Source organism: Rhinatrema bivittatum, chromosome 1 (genome assembly GCF_901001135.1).
Source record: "Rhinatrema bivittatum chromosome 1, aRhiBiv1.1, whole genome shotgun sequence".
Lineage (NCBI taxonomy): Eukaryota > Metazoa > Chordata > Amphibia > Gymnophiona > Rhinatrematidae > Rhinatrema > Rhinatrema bivittatum.
Genome location: NC_042615.1, coordinates 499,450,638 through 499,463,206, shown reverse-complemented (window position 1 = coordinate 499,463,206; position 12,569 = coordinate 499,450,638). Strand labels below are relative to the sequence as shown.

The following is a 12,569-nucleotide window of genomic DNA, read 5'->3' as shown; positions in this document are numbered from 1 at the left end:
GGTTCATGGTCCTAAGGGAACATTTTTGGTTTTGAGCCTTTCCATTCAGCTGGCGACAGCTGCACATACCTTTACCAAGGTGATGGTGTTATGGGCAGCCATATTGCAAAAGTAGAGTGTGTTGGTACTTCTGTGTCTGGATGATAGTCTCTTTCGTATGATCAGAGGGCCTCTGTCGACAACCAGTACAAAAGGTACCGATGCGCTTGAAGTCTCTAGGATGGGTGGTGAACCTAGTAATAAGCCATTTAGTCCTCTTTCAAACTCTGGAGTATCTGGAAGCTCAGTTCGACATGCTGGTGGAGCGAGTATTTCTTCCAGAAAGTGATTTCTGAAATTGCAGAGTCAGATTATATTTTATTTATTTTTCTATACCGACCTTCATGGTTAAATGACCATATCAGATCGGTTTACATCGAATAGGGGAACTGTAACAAAAAACAATAGTTTGAACAGGAAGAACAAAGTTACATTTCAACAAGGATAGTCAACTAGGAAGCATAGACAGCTGGAAAGAACGGCCTAGGAACGCGGTGAACAAAGAGTATAAACAATTGATGCATCAAGTGTGGCTCTTATTATGTACTTTAAGGTAGTACAGAGATCCATTGTTCATGAAGGATGTTCTGTCGTCTAGTGTGCATCCGGGGGATCTGAGTAGGCTTGGCGGAAAAGCCAGGTCTTAAGTTTTTTCCTGAATGTTAAGAGATTAGACTTCTCCTAGAACTTTCAGTGCCCAGGGACTGGAACTATTTACAGGTCCTGGATTCTATGACATCGACATTGGAATTAATGCATATGACATTTGCGACCTCTACAGGGGGCTCTTCTCTTTTCCGTTAGAGAGGTAAGCCAGGGACAGTCTTTCGTGGTGGCTTACTTACAACAGTTTCAAGTGTGGTGCGGAATTGGATGTTCCAAATTAGGTAATATTCACCATCGATGCAAGCCTCTCCAGATGGAGGGCTGTGTGGCAAGATCAGTTGGCGAAGGGCCAGTAGTCGAAACAGGAAGCCTCATGGTCTTATCAATTGATTAGAGATGAGAGTGGTGCAATTCACATTGCTTGCCTGTCTGCCAAGGTTACAAAGCTATCCAGTACCAATCCTATTAGACAATGTGATGATGGTGGCCTACATCAATCATCAAGGTGGAACCAAGAATCAGGCAGAGACTTGAGAGGCCCAGGAGTTAATTATCTGCGCAGAGTAGCAATTGGAATGGCTGGCAGCATCTCACATCTTCAGAGTGAACAATCATGTGGATTTTCTCAGTCTGAGAAAGTTAGACCCCCAAGGAATGGGAACTGTTGGGGGGCAGCAATGTATCTCATTCACGGAAGATGGGGGTATCCCAACCAAAGAGAACACCAAAGCATCGTGGTTTTACAGCCGCTGAACAACATGGTATGGAAGGAATTGGAGCTCTGGTGCTGCCATGGACTCGCGGGATTCTTCTTCGCCTTCCCACCACGGCCTCTGATTAAGGGAACGTGATTCTGGTGGCTCCAGAGTGGCCACATTGACCATGCTTCTCAAATCTGATCAACATGGCCATAGATGGGGTCCGAACCCTGAGGGTAGAACATTAGTCAACTCTTTTCCACCAGGGCCCAATATTTTTGGGTCAGGCAGCTCATTCGTGTCTCACGGCTTTGCTTCTGAGAGGAAATAACTGAGATGGAGGGGATATTCCAAAGCGGTTATTTCCACCTTATTGCAGGCTAGGCGACCTTTTACATCCTTGACATATGTGTGAATCTGGAGGATCTTCGAGTCCTGGTCTGCTGTTGACAGAATACAACCTCAACCTGTTCATGCTATGGTGTTGCATATTTTGGCTTTTCTACAGAAAGGTTCTGGTCAAGGGACTAGCCTTTAACTCTCTGAGAGTCCAGATAGCAACATTGGTTTTGTCTCTGGGGTAAGATACAAGGGTATCCTCTGTCCACACATCTGGATGTTATATGGTTCCTTTGGGGATCTAAGAACTTGCGTCCTCAGGTGCGGAACATCTATCCGTCTTGGAATCTGAATCTAGTCCTTTAAGGATTGTGTGAGGCTCAGTTTGAACCACTAAAGAGAGCTGCTATGGTTAAAGACTTGACTCTCAAAGTATTTCTTCCTGTACCAGCCCTGCACCAGTAGTTTTCTGCCTCTACCAGCCCTGCACCAGTAGTTTTCTTGGTGGTTATTTGTTCAGCCAGGAAAATTTTGGAGCTCCAAGCGCTGTCCTACAGATGTCTGATTCGGGAGTATCGTTAAGCATGGTGCCTTCTTTTCTGACTGAGGTAGTCTCGGTGTTCCATCTTAGTTAGACAGTGGAGCTTCCAGCTTTTCCGGGTTTGGATTCCTCTATACCTCCTGCAAGGGAGCTTAGGCTCTTAGATGGGAGGCGTACATTATTGAGGTATTTAAAGGTCACTAATGATTTCCATAGATCGGATCACTTCTTTGTAGATCACCTCTTTGTACTGTGGAGTGGTCCAAAAAAGGGAAGTAAGGTGTCTAAGGCTACAATTGTGCAGTGACTGAAGGAAGTGATGTAGTTGACTTATATTTCTAAAGGGCATCCGCTCCCGGGGGGGGGGGGGGGGTTAGGGGCGCAGGTGATGCGTTCTCAGGTGATTTACTGGGCTGAGTCACAACAGATGTTTCTGCATGAAATTTGCTGGGCGTCTACTGGGAAGTTGTTGCACTCTTTTGCTAGGCATTATCACTTGGATGTGCGGTTTCCAGCTTCCATGTGCTTTGCTGAGAGTGTTCTACAAGTGGAACTCTCCAGGTCCCACCCAATTTAAGGGGAGCTTAGGTACATCCCAGGAGTCTGGACTGATCTGGGTATGTACAAGGAAAAGAAAATTGGTTCTTACTTGCTAATTTTCATGGTACCACAGATCAGTCCAGAGATCTGTAAACCGATATGATATGTATCTTGCCACATGAATGTCGGTATATAAAAGTTCAAAATAAATAAATAAATAAATAAATCTGCCCATTTACTGGAAGAGAGAAACTGCTGCTCGTACTGTTGCTTTGTATATAGTGTGGAGTTGATGGAAGTTTTCAATGCTGATCGCGATTGTTAAATTTGGGAAACAAGTTTTCCATTGTCTTTTTGGGCAACTTCATCTTCTTCCGGCTCATTGGAGGAGAGTGAGTTTGCTTAGAAGCTTGCTTAGAAATGTATGGTTGTTGCTGTCATCTTGGCTTGGGTGCAGGTCAGTACTGAGGGACTGCAGATGGCACACTGGATTATGTACAGTGTTAGTGAAACTTTCTCTGTCTCCATCTGCTGGCAGGGAGGCAAAACCCAGGAGTCTGGATTGATCTGTGGTACTTCAGGAACCAAAATTAGCAACTAAGAATCAATTTTCCATTATCTGTCTAAAATTTGTCAGATAATGTAAAGTGTTCTGGGGCATTTCTGGGAGACGTTTCCAGTAACTTAGCTGGTTTTTAACTATAACTGGCTAAGGGCCTTATTTTCCAAGCTTTTTTCCCATAGTCATAGAATGGGAAAAAAGCCTTAGTAAATCAGGCCTTAAGTTAGCTGGATAATTTTAGACCTGCCTCTGAGCCGGCACATACACACTCTGTCTTCCATATACACACATGCTGTCATACACACACACACACACACACACACACAAGGGCCTCTCTCTCTTTTCTTTGGCTAATTCCATTGACAGCCCTGGGCCCCCCCTCCCTTCACCTTGGCTGTGGGTTGGAGTCTGCTAGGCAGCCTGCGGCCTCTTCTTTACTTGAACCACCAGTAGCTTGGCATCCGCTGGGTAGCCCACAGCCTCCTCTTTACTTTGGCCGCCAGTGGGTATGGATCTACCAGGCAGTCCTGCGTCCTTCACTCCACCTCGGCTGCCGGTGGGTTGGAATCCACTGAGTGGTCCACAGCCTCTTCTTCACTTCAGCCATCTGTAGGTTGAGATCTACTGGGTGACCCCGCAGACTCTTTATTTCGGCTGCTAGTAGGTTGAGGTCCACCAGGAGGCCCCACAGCCTCTTTTTACTTTGGCTACTGGTGGCCTTCAGACCACCATCTCCTCCTACCTGCTGCCCTGAGCAAATGCACGGCTTGCACTGTGGGTTGCATTGGCCCTGCATCCTCAAAGATGGTACTGAAAGCGTGACAAAACAGAGCACAAAGGGAATTAGTATACAGAGAGAAGAGAAGAGGGCCCAGAACAGAACCCTGAGGCACACCAATTGATAGTGAGATGGCAGTAGAGAAGGATCCACCAGAAAAAAAACACTAAAAGAACAATGGGAGAGGTAAGAAGAGAACCAAGACAGGGTAGAATCCCAAAATCCAAGTGAGTATAAAGGAGTAGTTGCTGATCAACAGTGTCAAAAACAGCAGGTAGGTCAAGAAGGGTAAGGATTGAGTAAAGGCCTTTGGTTTTAGCCATAAGCAAGTCAATGGAGACTTTGGCAAGAGATGTTTATGTAAAATGTAGAGGACAAAAACCAGACTGCAATGGATCAAGAATAGTTTGAGATGAAAAAGTGAAGACAGCTGTTGTGATTTAACCAAAATATACACTTCATACCAGCACGTTAAGAGAGATCTTTAATTAGATAAAGTATGGGACATTCCAGGAGAATGCGAGACTACCAGTAAAGCAATTCAGAAGTAGTCTCAGAGAGCATTGTTTACACAATAGATTCAATCCAATTTACACACCAATGAGCTAGTTTGTTTTCATAACATTTTTCTAATTGGTTGACATTAACACAACAGTCTCTTAAGAGGGTAATATTATAATTTTATCTCATTATATATTAATGGGCTGGGATTCTTGTAAGTCATGTGATTTCTTGTAAATTGAACCCAAAAGGTAGGAATAAAACTTAAGGCTGAACTCGACACACTTTTTGTCTTTTGGCCTACATTCTAGCATTTCAGTATGTTCTGTCATAACAGTTATTTTGAATTAGCTTTTACAGGTCTGATCAGTGTGATTTTCACAGTGCAATGATGACAGCTTCATAGGAAAACCTTTTCAAAGCACCCTAACATAGCGGTGGTGAACAGCACATTTAAGAAGTTTGGAAGCAAAAAGGAGGAGAGAGATGGGAAAATAATTGGCAGGACAGGTAGAGTCCAGTGAGAGTTTTTTGAGGAGTGTTGTGAGTACAGCATATTTGAAGGCAGCAGGAACAGTAGCAGTGGAAAGTGATAGATTGAGGATGTGATGGAAGAGATGACTGCTGAGGAGTTAGAGCTGATGAGCTGGGTATGAATGAAGTCAGAGAAACGTAGTGAGTTTGAAGATGGAGAGAAAATGGGCAGTTTTCTGAGTTTTCTGTGCTTTCAGACTAGAAGGAGAGGGGACCAGGGGAAGGTAGGGAAATGAAATAAGGTAGAGGTAATCTGGTTGAGAACTCAAGACATTTTGTGAACCTTTTTCATGGAAATAGTCAGCCATAGTCTGGGCAGTGTAACAAAGAGATGATAAAGGTTGGATGGAGTTTATCAGATGGACATAGTAGTCTTCCTTAGCAAATGCAATAGCAGACTGGAAGATGTTTAGCATGAGTTTGAAATGTATGAAGTCAGCATGGACCTGGGATTTTAGCCAGAAGTGTTCTGTAGAGCAGGCATAGGAACATGAGAAGTGAATTCTAGGGGTGAGCCAAAGCTGGATTTTGGTGCACTTTACAGGACATGTAAGGAGAAAGGCAAAAGTAAGTAAAGAAGAGGAGAGTATAGTATACAAAGAAATTGCCTTGTCAACTGACTCAGACTGTGTAGTGGAGAGAAGAATAGATAAGATAGTAGTAGAGAAGATACAACAGTCAACAGCCCAAAGATTCCTGAAGGTGTTGGTGGTGACTGGATGAGGCGAAGAAGGTGGTTTAATGTGAAAGTTATCAGATGATGGTTTGAGAGGGGAAGAACTGAGATGGAGAAGTCTGAGAGATCGCATCTGGCGGAAAGAGCTAGATCAAGGCAGTGGCTATGCTTGTGAGTAGAGGCGGTGGAGCAGAGTTGATCAAATGAGGACGTTAAGGTAAGGAGTTTTAAAGCATATGAATCAGAGGGGTCATCAGTGTGGAGGTTAAAGTCAACAAGAATAAGACAAGGGGAAAATGGTTCAAAGAAGAAGGAAAGGCAAGAATTAAAGTTGGTGAGAAAGAAGAAGAGGGATTTATCAGGGGTTGATAAATGACAGCTGCACGGAAAGATAGTGGGGTGAACAGGCAGATGGAGTTGACCTCAAAAGAAGAAAAAGAGTGGGATTGAGATGGAAGAAGGGGTTGAAACCTACAGGAGAGGGAGTGCATCAGCCCAACTGCACCACCACGGCCTACTGTATGAGGTGTGTGGGAGAAGAAATAATCTGTATGACAGAGGGCAACAACTGAAGCAGTCTTCGGGCAAAAGCCACATCTCAGTCAAGGCAAGAAGATGAAGGGTATGAGAGATAGAGAGGCAGTTCCTTCTCTGTAGATCTTACAGTCTATTCAAGATAGATAAATAGGTCAATAAGAGACTTAGAGTTTTATTTATTATAGAAAATAGTTAAAACCAACCAACATATGACCAAGAGAACCAGGGTTAAGATTTGAAAGCAGCCTTTCAGCAGGTGAGCTTTTTAAGGCTGGATTTGAGTAAGACCAGAGAGGGAGCATAATGCACCAGCTCAGGAAGTCTATTCCAGTCATATGGAGCGACAAGGTGAAAAGCACCGAGTCAGGAGTTAATGATGGAGGAGAAGGGTATAGATAAGAGCGACTTGCCCTATAAGCGGAGTTCACAAGGAGGGGTATAGGGAGAAATAAGAAAGAAATGATGAGGAACTGCAGAATTAATGTATTTGTAGACATATAACAGAATATTGAACTGTATACAGGAATGCCAAGAGAGATGGTTCAGTGAGAGACCTGTGAGGAGCAGGTTGTAGTAGTCTAACTGGGAGGGTGGTGAGAGAGTAGATAACAGTGTGGTAAAAATAGGGATGGATTTTGTAGGGAAAGAAACATATGATGACTATCTCTAATTGGGTAGCAATTTGCATCTCTCATTGTTACAGCTTGGCAAGTCTGACTTCAGAAGGACATGTCAAGAGCTATGGTGAAGTCTACTGTAAGGTCTACTTCCTTAGAAGAGAATTGCATGATTGCAAAGTAGGGATCACTCCACAAATTCACCAGATATTATTGCCTTAATATGGTCTCCTCTTGGGATGCTAGGCTTTGACTGTCTGTCTTCCAAGCCCTATTTATGGAGTAGAGCCTCAACTCCTTCCCTCCAATGGCCCATTATTGTTGTTTTCAGGTTGTTTTTCTTGCATGTGAATTCCATGTTTAATGGTTTAAAAAATAAAAGATTTCCTCATCTAGAACATGTTTGAATGTTCTGTTCATGTCTTGTCTCCCTTTTTATTTTGAAGAAGAAGAGTCCTTTATATGTCGCTCTTTGTACCTGCTTGTCATTAGAAAAAGCTTAATTACTTACTTGTAATCATTGTTCTCGAATAATTGCAGTGCAGTGAGCCACACAATACACCGGTCTCCACTTTGGGAGTTGTTCTTTCAAGTTTTTGCTTAGTTCTTCAATAAACTGAGAAGCACAGATCTAGAGGTGCATGGGAACTCCCTCATATATCCAGATGCTTTTATTAGAAAGATCTGAAATCATCCTCAGAAGCCACCATGAGAGGCTCAGTAACCCGTCATTTGGCTTATTGCACTGCTGTCATCAGAGAACCCCTATTACAGGTAAGCAACTACACCTTCTGGGTTGAGGGATGGGTTGTGTGGAGGGTGTTTCCCAGCAGGGGAGCAGGAAGTGCTTTGGGGGTCTGTGGCTCTGGGGGTAGTGTTTGAGGTTCCACTGTCAATCCCTGCCTCCTCCTTGTCTCTCTCCTTCCCTGCTTCAGGCATGGCTGAGGACTGGCAGGTCTCTGGCAGCGTTAACTCCACACAGACTTTCTACCAGCTCTTAAACCTGGAGCCGGGCACTTCCTATCGTGTCCAGTTGATGGCCAGGAACCGCACACAGCTCATAAGTTTCTGGGACGAAGAGGTGATGGTCAGAGGCATAGGTAGGTCAAAGGCTTTCCTGACTCTGGACTTGGGCAATAAGGGAGGGCTGACTGAGAATGCTGGGAGCCAAAGTGATGCCTCTGTGACTGCTGGAAAAGAACAAAGGTGATGAAGTCTCATAGCAAGTCTCCATATGGGTTTGTCTTGAGCATCCTATGATGGGAATGAATCTCAATCATAAGTCAGGATATGCTGGGTATGATCTCAATCTCTCAGATTTACTGCTAGTACTATTTTGAAATACTTTACTCCTGGGGGAATTCTGTGCACAAAAACTTAAAATTCTGCAAACTTTATATTGGTCAAAATAACACAATTTACATGACAGTCTTTAATTAACTACATTTTAAATTAATACAGAAAAATGTTATTACTTAAAGATGCAGAATTTTAAATATTTTGAGCAGAATTTCCCTAGAAATTCACTGTAAGAGTGTCCCTTCCACTTGCTCTCCCTACTCCCCTGACCATGTTGCCTTCTCAGGCCCCAATTCCTCCACCTGCCAATATCTCTCCCCTCCACTTCTAGACTCAACCCCTTCCACTCTATTGCCAGTCCCAGAGTTTGACCCCGTTCTCAGTACTGCCCCTCACACAGACTCCATCTGTCCCTCCCTCTCTCACACACATGCTCCCTCTCTCTAGTATACATACACACACCCTCATACAGGCTTCCTCACTCTCTCGCACACACTCATCCCCTCATATAGGGTCCCTTTCTCTTGCAAGTATACCCACACAAGCTCCCTTTCTCACACATACATCCTCACTCAGGCTACCTATGTCTCTCTCTCACACACCCCTTCACACAGGCTCTGTCTCACACATACACAATCCCTTCACACAGGCTAGCACCCTCACATACACATGAACCCTTTTTCATACACACAAGCTCCCAATCTCTCACACACATACACACTCCTTCACAATCTCCTCATATAGGCTTCCTTTTTCTGAAACCCACACTCAAGCAACCCCCTCTCTTACCTCCCATGCTCTCTCTCACACCCTCCTGCTCTCTCTAACCCTCTCCTCTCTCTCTCTCTCTCACACACACACACACACACACACACATATTCTCTCTCACTGAGGCCTTCCATCTTCACCACGAACGGAGCACATCGCGCAGCACATGCGGGACGTGCTCCGTTCACGGCATGCCAGGGTATCCTCTGCTATTTTCTGCCCAGAATTTGGCAATTCTGGGCAGAAAATGGGAATTCTGCGCTCTGCAGTAGCGCACAGTTCCCCCAGGACTAATACTTGCATTGTACCAAAGAGCTTCCTTTTGCAGTTCATAGAATGTATAATATATACAAGCATAACAATCAGAATGCCAAAAAGTGCACGTAATATATAACCAAGATGCTTTCTTTTAGAATTAACCATTTATAATAGGCTTCATCGTGGGAGCAAGGTTGCTATATAACTCCGCTTTATTTTTAATCATCGGTCAATGTCCGTAACAATATATGTATTTTTAAAGATTTTTTCATTTGCAATTTGCTAAATAAATGTGACTTATCTTAAGAATCACCACTGATTTACTGAGCTCTGAAGCCTTGAATTCTTAACATGCCCGACATGGGTCCATGTTTCGAACGATGCCATTCTTTACCAAGGGCTTAAGATCAGCGTCTGTGAGATGAGTAAAGTATTATCTCAAAGCTATGTGACAATTCTAAGAAATAAAAAATGAATAATCACATGAATTTTGGTGGACAAATCTTCTGTGTTAAAAGAGGCAGCCGATAACTTACTGTACTTGTAGTCTTCTGGATCTTAAATCTCAAACATGGCGTTTCCGCGTTCTGTTTCCTGTGACAGCGCCGGAAACGTCAGCCTTATAAATATGCATTGATGACTTAAATGATCGCAATCAGATTAATGTATACCATTCGACAGCTATATTTAAGCCATTAGGATGGACTGAATTCAATCTGTAGATCCATTGTTGCTCTCTATAGTTGAGAATAGCCTTGGCATTGCCACCCCTTGGATTTTATTTATTTATTTAGAGTTTTTATATACCGGCATTCGAGATTAAAAATCACATCATGCTGGTTTACATATAACAGGGGGTGTGATTAAAAAACAGTAACTTAAACAGGTGCAAAGAAGTCATAGAATTACATTAAAACAGGGTTAATCTAACTGTGGGAAAGAGTAAGAGTAAGAGCAGAATAACTGAGCAGTTAAGGATTAACTATTTACAATAGTTTGTGAAGTCTCTTTAAGGATGTTGCTGTCATTCAATTGGAATCTGGGAAGGCTTGCTTAAACAGCCAAGTCTCGAGCCTTAATGTAGGTAGGCATGGTTCTTGTCTCAGATCAGGGGGAATGGAAAGTGATGGTCCGGCTGTGGAGAAGGCTCGGTCTCTGAAAGTTAATGATTTATATGATTTATATGAACTAATTCGATGACACGCCATTTGATGTCTTGAAAGCTATGATGATATTGCATGCAATGAGAAACAATCGGGGCTTGAAGTTTAGAAGTAGCAAGGCAGCTGCGATATTCCGTAAGTCTAGTCTTAATGGGACACTTGGTTCTCCCCACATAAAGGAGGGGACACTGTAACATATAAATAACGTTAGTAGAAGCACAATCTGTGTGATCATAAGCAGTGTAGATTCTAAAAGAAAGCGTCTTGGTTATATATTACATGCACTTTTTGGCATTCTGATTATTACATTTGAATTTGCCACAGCGCTAAAGTTTTTCTATTGGGGGATCACGTGATTGATTGTTGGTTTAAAATATACAAGCAACATAGCAAGGTTCACATGGAAGTTCTTTTTAATCAGGACAGTGGCACTCAATACAACTGGGACAAATTTTATTTTATTTCTTTGCCACATTTTCTTGATCTCCAATTGCATCTCTTGATATTGATGACTTTCTCTCGTAGTATAGAACAATTGCTTGGTATTGACTCTTCTATTAGCAATGCTATCCTTGTGTTTTTCTTCTTTACCACTACGTCCAATGTTTTAGCTTAACACTTTTTATCAGTTGAAATGCGAATGTTCCAAGTGATCACCACGTCTTCATTCTCTGCATTTCTGTCACGGTTGTGATACCAGTGCATTGCTGCTACAGTGATATTATAGTATTAACACAATTTCCAGAGGGTGAGTGTCACAGGTCACCACCTAGGCTCTGCACGACCCAATGACAGTTTTCTGGAACTCACTGCTCAGAGCCAACCACTTGCAGTAAAAGCAACTTTATTCCATGCATCCATGTTCAGTTCACACTTGTAGATTTCAATTTCTGTCCTGAGGCACCCAGTGAGAAACAATGGTAATTTCCTGTATGTACCTGGATCAGTCCAGACTCCTGGGTTTATGCATCCCTGCCAGCAGATGGAGACAAAGTTTCACTGACATTGCTTGATAAACCCTAGTGCCTCCTGCAGTTCCTCAGTATTTCTCTGTCTCCAGCAGATGGTGCTCACCTTGCAGTTCTGTAGTTTGGGCAGTGTTTTGTTTTTGAGCCTTCCGGGGGTACGTTTTGGTTTTTTGGCACCCTGAAGGGTCCTATCATGTCCAGTTGAGGCGGGTGAGCCGGAGGTTGATGACCTTTTTGTGTGCTCGCCCTATGCACCCATGGGGTGTAAATCTGGTGGTCCATTTCCTTCCTCTTCATGAGGCCGCTCTGGTGGCTGCAGGCTCTGTATGATTTTTTCCTTGAGGCACTCACTTCTTTTTGTTTTGTGAGTTTGCTTTGTGTCTCTACTATAAAGTTCTATTTAAAAAAATAAAAGAAAGTTACAGGAAATAGTGTGCAGAGCCGGGAACTGCTGACACACTCTTCTTGTGCTGGCAGCATCCTCCTCTCAGGCTATGTTTCGGGGGAGGGGGGAGGAAAGGGTCTGGTTTCTAAGTAGGCACGAATATGGCTTACTTTAAAGTATGGAAGGTGCGCTGCTCATGGAGTACGACCTCTCAAATCCTCCATCCCAGACATTTTGTCTTCTTCAAGATGGTTTCGCTAAAGGCTTGTCTCCTAGCTTTCTTAAAGTGCAGGTGGCGGCCTTGGGCTGATTTCGTGGTAAGTTCGAGGGTTCTGCTCTTTCATCTCATCCGGATGTTTTTAGGTTCCTTAGAGGAGCAAAGAATTTGCATCCTCCAGTCAGAAGTGTTTGTTCATCCTGGAACCTTAATCTGGTCCTCCGAGGTTTGTGTGCGGCTTCTTTTGAGTCTCTGCTGAGAGCAATACTGAAGGACTTGACTCTCAAAGTGGTTCTTCTCGTCACTATATGCTCGGCTAAAAGAATTTCAGAGTTGCAAACTTTGTCCTGGCAAGACTCCTTCCTTCAAATTTCAAGTTCAGGGGTTTCATTGAGGATAGTGCCTTCTTTTTTGCCGAAAGTGGTGTCCACATTTCATGTGAACCAGAGAGTGGAGCTTCCAGCCTTTCCATCAGTAGATGCATCTGCTCCACATGCAAAGGAGCTCAAGCGGTTAGATGTTCGGCAAGGCGATGAATGAGTT

At 43.4% G+C, this 12,569-nt stretch overlaps 1 protein-coding gene across 1 annotated transcript in view; it reads left to right on the top strand.

Annotated features, from left to right (window-relative positions):
* L1CAM (L1 cell adhesion molecule) overlaps nucleotides 1-12,569 on the top strand; it is a 324,282-nt gene that overhangs the window by 268,596 nt on the left and 43,117 nt on the right. Inside the window, 1 exon segment of the mRNA XM_029609487.1 lies at nucleotides 7,904-8,068. Coding sequence (XP_029465347.1) covers nucleotides 7,904-8,068 — 165 coding nt within the window.